The 8,418-nt window shown below is 32.5% G+C and overlaps 1 protein-coding gene across 1 annotated transcript; it reads right to left on the minus strand.

Annotated features, from left to right (window-relative positions):
- Window positions 1-1,917: 1,917 nt before the first annotated feature.
- Window positions 1,918-6,338, minus strand: LOC132757983 (rhodopsin, GQ-coupled-like). The gene is made up of 5 exons (XM_060749482.1): window positions 6,259-6,338; window positions 5,905-5,957; window positions 5,351-5,652; window positions 4,999-5,135; window positions 1,918-4,748 (listed from the first exon to the last, which is right to left on the minus strand). The coding sequence occupies exons 2-5, from the start codon at window positions 5,926-5,928 to the stop codon at window positions 3,445-3,447; spliced, it is 1,767 nt and encodes a 588-aa protein (XP_060605465.1). The 5' UTR covers window positions 5,929-5,957; window positions 6,259-6,338; the 3' UTR covers window positions 1,918-3,444.
- Window positions 6,339-8,418: the final 2,080 nt, after the last annotated feature.

An 8,418-nucleotide genomic window follows, 5' to 3' on the forward strand; every position in this document is an offset into this window, starting at 1 on the left:
AGGGGTTGCTCGTAAAGTGTAACCTCCGGCAAAACTCGTGATTATACAGGTCCGATAAGCACAAGTTTACACGGATAGCTTGGTAGGTTTATATTGTACGTAAGTACGATTGGTAAATGCATCAATAGAAAATGTTTTTAATAATACGTACATATGTTTACATGCAAGCATTTACTTTGTTGTCGATCATCAATTAATTCACGTATGTAGACAGATTAATCACATGCCCATATATTAATATTGTTTCATTATCATTTTCATCGTTCGGAAGGGTAAATTAATAATTCACTGGCGTTTAAAATATTTGTGTTGGTTTTTTCCCCACAATATAAGTAATATTTTGAAATGAATACCGATAACCGTAAAACCGATCTCTTTTTATATTTCACAATACGAGTATATGTTATTATTTATGTTATATAACTATCGACTATTTATGCAAAATTATAAGGAAATAAATTATTAATTTTCTCTGTTTCAAACATCTATACATTTGAAATTAAGCGAGAGAAAATTCATACAATGAAAGCTCATTTTACCTTAAATTGGCTCTTATAATTGCGGAAATAGATATTGTAATACATGTAATTGTTATCCTAAAGCTGTTGATAGGGTTGAAAAATGGCTTGTAAATAGATATCAAAATGTGTCAGAGGAACTTAAATATCATGTAAACTAAAACAATAGCAGAAGGTATAATAATGAGCCGTGTCATGAGAAAACCAACATAGTGCGTTTGCGACCAGCATGGATCCAGACCAGCCTGCGCACCCACGCAGTCTGATCAGGATCCATGCCGTTCGCTTACACACCCTATTACAAGTAGAGAAACTGGCAGCGAACAGCATAGATCCTGATCAGACTGCGCGGATGCGCAGGCTGGTCAGGATCCATGCTGGTCGCAAACCCATTATGTTGGTTTTGTCTGGCTACACTTATTGAAACTATTAATTTATGTTTTATCATTTCATTTTCGGTCTCAAAATAAAGATCACATTTAACCTATAAATTGGCAGAGGTTATAAACATTTGAGATCGGCCTCCCAGCTCAGAAACGAGCCCCGTGCTCAACTTTGAGATCAAACTCAGGAAAGATGAGGTTATAAAAAATGAGTTTGAGTTCAGTCTCATGTTGAGCTCAGGTAAGGAAAAGACGGAAAAATAAACTACTCTCTACCTATTTTTGAAAACATGGAGAGAAGGAAAAAACAAGGATTCGTTGACATTGATTATGAAGTTTTCGTCCCTGAAATAAGCAAACTTTTCAAAGTCACTGCGTGGTAGCCAACTCGTTAATGGGCTCAGTGATCCAAATTCATAATAATATTGTCATGATATTGTAAGATAATGCAGAGTTTAATGAATTCTATAAGACAGTTTTCATTCTGCCTATTTGATTATATTTAACCGTCTAGAATACGCCCTTAACTATCACGACTTATGTAAAACGTTAACTACATAACAGAAATATGCCACCATAATTATTTAAAAGAATGTTAAAAACAACAAAAAGGTTTAAGTTGATTAGAAATGTAAATTAAATTTTCGTGAGCAAAAAAGCGATCCTAATAACAACAATAAAATGCTAATGCAAAATAAGTACGGTGCAATACAAGTTGCCTGAGCAACTAACCACGGCGAATTAAATGGATCACTGTAGCTACATCATGGGCACTTGAAAAACTTTACCAAATATATATATCTCAAGAACAATGCAGTTTATTTTTAAAATTCAATCCCTCTATCTATCTATAAAATGTTGTGAGATGATATAATAGCATTTACTACACATTGCATTCATTTGTTTTTCAAGCAAACTTAATGTGTTCGCTTAATTATATGAAAAGAGAGCCCATACACAACCAAGGGACAGAACTATAACTCGACAGTTCACTGTTATATGTACTATTTATTTTTCCTTTAATTGACAACAAATAAAGAAATTGATTAACAATAATGATGCAACAATGACCCGTCTGAACAAACAAATGTTATGAAATACATAAAGTTAAATATTGCTTCGTCAATTGAACAGCATGTCTTTGAAACTCAATAATACATACATATATTATTTACTTATTTGACAGACATATTGAAATATTTCAAATTATTTTCATATAATTGCTTATATGAAAATTTGCATTTATTCAAATAAACCATATTATCATTATCATATATGAAATAATCTATGTTTCCTTATCATATAATGTACAAGAATTTGCAAAAATGAAATTCAATGTTATGATAATATAACAACGTGTGAGTCAATCTAGTTTTTAATTGCATTTGTATCAATCACGATTTTTTTGCATTTGTTTCAATCACGATTTTAACAGTATTTGTATCAACCACGGTTTTACCTGCAATTGCCTCACACACGCTTTTACCGGCATTTGTATAAATCACGCTTTAATCTGCATTTGTATCAATCATGATTTTACCGGCATTTGTATCAATGTTAACGTAAAATACTAATCGACAGCGACGATGTTTAAAAGTAGAGCTTTGCTTGCCTATGTGTCCATGCCATCTGGACCATAAAAAAGTTAAATTCTTCATGCCGATGCAAACCATTGGTAAACGTTTCTGTTATTATTATCAATATTTATGTGCATTTACGTAGCCATTTATTTTCCTCTATAATATTACCATAGCAGTAACCCGACAAATTACATGCACTTCAAAATTCCCTTTTTGCAATGCTCTGATTGTTAGCAATATTCTAAACTTAAAATACACACGTTCTGGAATTCTCCATATTCTCAACAGACCAGCCATAAAATATATTGAGATCCATAAAATGATTTACACATGTAACCATCGAAATAAACAAATCATCTGACACAAGCTTGAACAATCTTTGGTGGCTTGCGCTTGTCACTTGCTACTTTGTCTAATATTGCCGTTATTGCATTACAATGACATGTTGTTAAACTCTTTTGTCAAATATGAAAACGATTATCTTGACAACAAAGCAATATCTAATTGGGAAATTTATGGTTGAAATAAACATTTCACTTTGTATCGCACACTCCCGTTCAATGCTATAAATGAAAGACTAAACATTGTAAAATACCTTCCACTAACTATAACAAAAAGGCTTTTGTGGAATCAGTTTCTTTAAAAACATTCAATGATAAAGCGCATACATCTTTCAGATTTCGAATTCTTATGTCCATGAATTGTCATTGCAAATATTGATGCCCCTTAATATTGATACCTATTATTTCACATACTACAAGTATTCAAGCGATCAAGTATTCAATGGATCATAACGGTCGTCATTAGTCTATCCCTGATTTTCAATCTTAGATCAGAATTATCAGTTTATTCAAATAATCTAGACCAAACACTCAATATAATCATGTAAATAATGTACCCGATAAATGAAATTGCTTCAAGAGCACTTACGAAAGAAATATTTGTTTTAGATCTAGGGATATATCAAAGTTGTGCCTCATCATAGCCTACGCCGCTACCATCATTATCCTCAACATTCGAAGTTTTTGGCCTAGCTCCAACAGACTCATATGGTGGAACCTCGGGTGATAACTCTAGTCCTTGATTAACCACACCTTCAGTGTTTTCGTTGTTTAAGTTTGAAAATGTTGCCAAGTATTTTGCAAGTTCAGGTAATGTATTACTGTCAAGAACGAAAATGCCATCAGACGGTTCTTTGGAATCAGACGACTTGCCTTTTAAAATACTACTAGGGAGATACACAGGTTGTACTGGATGACATGTTTTTTCCCGTGATGTTGCTTCAACTAATGCATGTGCAAGATCCTGAATTATTTTTCCCGCTGGAATGTCATCTGCTTGTTCAACAACCTGATTTTTGTTCGCCTTCTTTTTCGAAACCGTCTTTGGATCTCTCTTCGCTGCCTGTTCTTCTTCGAGTTGACGAAGACGAAATTCCATGTCAGCGTACATGGAGTCACTGACATTGCTCATCTCGCTACTAACGCTGGCACCTGTGACACTGGTTACACTCCTTTTACTGGCATTTCGGTCCTTAAATGAAGTACCTGTAGACAGTGCGGGCTTTTCTTCAGGTTTACAGCAACAAGTCAGCCAGGGCGCATGCGACTGCAAAGCAGCTCTAAATTTAGGATGACTGAGTGCGTAAACTAGAGGATTATGCATCGCGGATGCCTTTGCAAACAGCACCGGTATTTCTGCCCAAAATGGTGTAACGAATGATGCATCGCCAAACATTCCAATCAAGGCGACTGTAGCATATGGCATCCATGACAAAAGATACAAGACAAGAATCGACATTGCTATTTTTGCTACCCTGATTTCCATATTTTTCTTGTCCTGATTCGAACGCATTTCTGCATTCAACTTCTTAGCTGTTTTCTTCATTTCATTCTCGTGTACCTTGACGGCCCTTATGATCATTGCATAACAGAGGATGATAATACCAAGTGGCACCGCAAAACCGAAAATGTAGAGGAAAAATATGAAGGTTATGTTATTGTTTGTGCGTGTGAGATAGTCGTATGTGCAAGATGTACCAAATCCTTCCGGAATATACCGACCCCAACCAAAGATAGGTGGAAGTGCGCTAACAAATGACCATATCCAAACAGTTACAATCATAAGAAACGCTCGTTTCCGTGTCATGAATTTAGCTACGTGTAGAGGACGAGCTATAGCGTAGTAACGGTCAATTGCTATTGCCACCATGGTGTTTATTGACATCAGCCCAAAGATTCCACCAATCAAACCATAGAATTCGCATGCTGAAATCAAACAATCAAAGATCTGGTAACCTTCTTTCTTTACAGCAAAAAGAATAAAGGAAAAAAAAGGAAAACCCCATAAAGAATTAATAAAATTATACCTGTTAATTAAAAATGGTTACATACTTGTATTTCCTTAGGAGCTGCTTTAATTAAAATGTACCGATTAAATAATAATTAACCATTGAAATGTTGAACAAATGTGTTGCATTTAATAATTTTTATATATAAAAAAACTGTCATTCCATACCAGCTGTCCCAAATATCCATCTTTTGTTAAAAGCTGAGATGCTGAACAGGGGAAAACCATTTACAACTGAGAACGTAAGGTCACTGATGGCGAGATTTACAATGAACATATTCGAAGATGTCCGTAACGACTTTTCCCTAGAATATCACAACCAATAACAATAAGAAAATCGAGGAAAAAAGAAAAGAAAATACCAAATCATGTGGACAAATCTCAAATTATACAGGAACCATATTCTGACGCACACAAAATATCAAGATATAAAGAAAACCCCGTAAAACATAGCCTTTATAGGTACTTGAGTAAATTTGATAATTTCCAAAAATATAGAGTAAGAAGATACGCCGCATACCTTGTAAACATCCAAATAACGAGGGAGTTTCCAATGATCCCTGTTATTCCAACACAAGTTATAATTATTCCAATCAAGTAATGCCATTCGTCTGAAACTATAGGGAAATTTTTCCAGTGCGGATGTATGAAAATACCATACGTATCAAATAAATGGGTTGTCGTCTCCGCAATATTAGTTGAAAGATCTGTTGCAGTTGACATGACTGCCGTAGCCACACTTCCACTCATCGTTGTGTTTGCAGACCAGGTCGTGTCTGGCGCTTCGGTCGTGACGTCTAATGTTGATGTTACATCAAAGACCTGAATATGGTTTGTATCAAAATATCATTTTGCAAGAAAAGCTACTGTGTCCTATCAACAGTATCAAAAGAATTCGACAAAGAATGTGATAAATATTCTTTCGAAAAGTTTAGTTTATACGCCAATTTCTTAATTCTTTCTGAATCTTCTGTATGACAGTTAAAAATTTCAGCATGCATTGTAAATGATAATTTAAATCTAATTATTTTAACCATGACATTAATTTGTACAAGGAACTTTTGAAAAACTTACCGTTGTTTCAGACGACACGTTCATTTTTCTTTATTCCAAATGAAATAAAGACACTGAAATGTAACAAAGCATGGTTTAAACATTCTGCAAATTTTAGTTGATTTCTTTTGTTTTAGAATTAGAAAAAATCAATTTGTTAATTACTTAAACAAATAAATATCTGTATTTTAAGCTTATATACAAATTGATTAATACATTTGTATCTAAAAGCGATTAAAACTGTTTTATGTATTATAAACAAAAAAATAATTGTAAGCATTTTATTGGTGCATTTTCATATGCAAATACCAATTTTATGAGACAAAAAACAAGGTCTTATAACATATTCTCATATTGTAATAAAACAAAACTTACAATTATTCTTTTCCTCATTAAGTGTCCAACTTGAAAACCAGTGTCGAATATAGAGCCCCATGCCTGAAGAAAGATCTTTTATTACGATGCGTAAAATAATCTTTTTGGTCTCCACCTTTAATTAATTATTTTTACCCTCGCGCGTTCCGTGTATTGAGAGCGTCTTTTCTCGACATTACGTGAAATGAGTTAATTAAAATGATGTTTTCCGCCACGAGAGTGGCTTTTCATTAAGAATTGGTGAGAAAATAAGAGGATTGCTTTTGTTTTTTGTTACCCAAGAATAATTACAGTTGGGCTTACTTCGGATTTATTGCATGATTTATATGTTAACATGTGTTTTGTAGGCCATACGCTTTTTGAGTTTCGTAACTATTCTGTTGTTCTTTCATCTTTAAATTCGTATTTATGTTTGCGAGAGTTTTTTCCAAATGAACAAATAAAAGATCCGCCAATAACTAATTAATGTATTGAAAACTTTGCGATAATAAAGTACATTATGGTGGCAGAACCCGGAATATATACCGAATGACTGATGGTCAGATTGATCGTTCTAACATTAATCAAATAGCTTGCTGGTGATTTAATTCAATAGGTATAAATGAGATATTTAATTCGGTTACAAATTGCGATATTTGTCAAGCAATGTTTGAAAAAATTCTACGAAGGCCGAATATTATTTTCTGTATCAATTATACTCTCCAAATTCTCAATATCAACATTATTGTCTATGCTGCTCAGTTCAGTTTCGATGTGCTGTGTTCCATGATAGGTTTTGGATGAAACTGGAATATATCAAGTTAAGTAACTATCACATTCAATCTTTATGTCCTTGTTTCAAAACCAAAGTACTTACATCACTCTAAGTAAGACATGAAGTGTCATATGAAAGAGCTTCGAGTGATGTGAAAAAGACAGCATGCGAATTTAAATCACGTGATTTGACCCAACTAAGCTAGCAACACAGTAATTTCAAATCGGATTGGCAGTGACATAAAACAAAATTCAGAAATTTAATTAACTTAATACGTTATTTTTTACAACGCCTTTATAATCATCTTTGATGGATTAGAAAGAAATATCGTTAATTATTACTTCACTGTCTACTTGTATTTTGTATTGTTTAAAAGGGTTTATATGTACACAAAAGTACAAGTAATTTTGATTAAATATTTAAGTTGATAACAAATGTATTTCAACAGAAAGTATGATCAAGAATACACTAAATGTGATATTTTATTCAGCAAACATTGTCGTATAAAATTAAGAGATTAAAGAGAAAATAAATAACATCAATAGATAATCATAAAGACGTTTACTTATATGTTTAAAGATTCCCAAAATAAATATTTCTGTTCACACATTATCGAATCCAAACATAAACTTTATATTTAATACTTACCTATAAAACTATTAAAATATTATATTACACATTTATTATATTATAGTCAAATTATATTATTAAAAAGCGTTCATACCTGAAACTTATTTTATTTCTTAGTACTGGTAAACTACACAATGTTGTTAGGTGCATTTTCTGATATTTCTTACATTAGGCACAACTTGGTTTGACATTGAAAAGCAATCACTTAGGGTTGAGAATAAGCTGATGTAAGCCGAACTCTATTGTTACACCCTGATTGTAATCTTTTCTTTGACAATAAAATCGCATTACAGTTGCTTGCCTGTGTCTGTACTCTTCTTATAAAAAGTAATCATAGAAGTAAAGTATCGACTGTAGCTATAAATATATGTTCATGATTGAATGTCATCACTCGATTGTAAACAGGCATTGAAGAATATGCGTATAATACTAAACTATTTAAATTTCATGTTTTGAAGGTAAAAGAAATCAGGATAGTAATTATAGATGTTAAAAATCCATTGTATGTACTTAAAGTATAACTTGCGTACCATACAAAACAAAATGATTTGAAAATTTCCTTTGGCATTATAAACAATTGTATTTCCGGTTTTTATTTAAAACATGAACAAGATTAAAGTGCAATGAACTAGTTTAATATTGATTATTAATATAGTTGTGAATTTGGGTTATTTTTTTTTAACATAAGGAATGTGAAATCAATTTTATATCTATATAATAGATGCGGATACATTAAAGAATTATAATCTATTCATTATTTGTAAAAGATTTATAAA

Source organism: Ruditapes philippinarum, unplaced genomic scaffold (assembly GCF_026571515.1).
Source record: "Ruditapes philippinarum isolate M1 unplaced genomic scaffold, ASM2657151v2 ctg10046_1_1_1_1, whole genome shotgun sequence".
In the NCBI taxonomy this organism is placed as follows: Eukaryota; Metazoa; Mollusca; class Bivalvia; order Venerida; family Veneridae; genus Ruditapes; species Ruditapes philippinarum.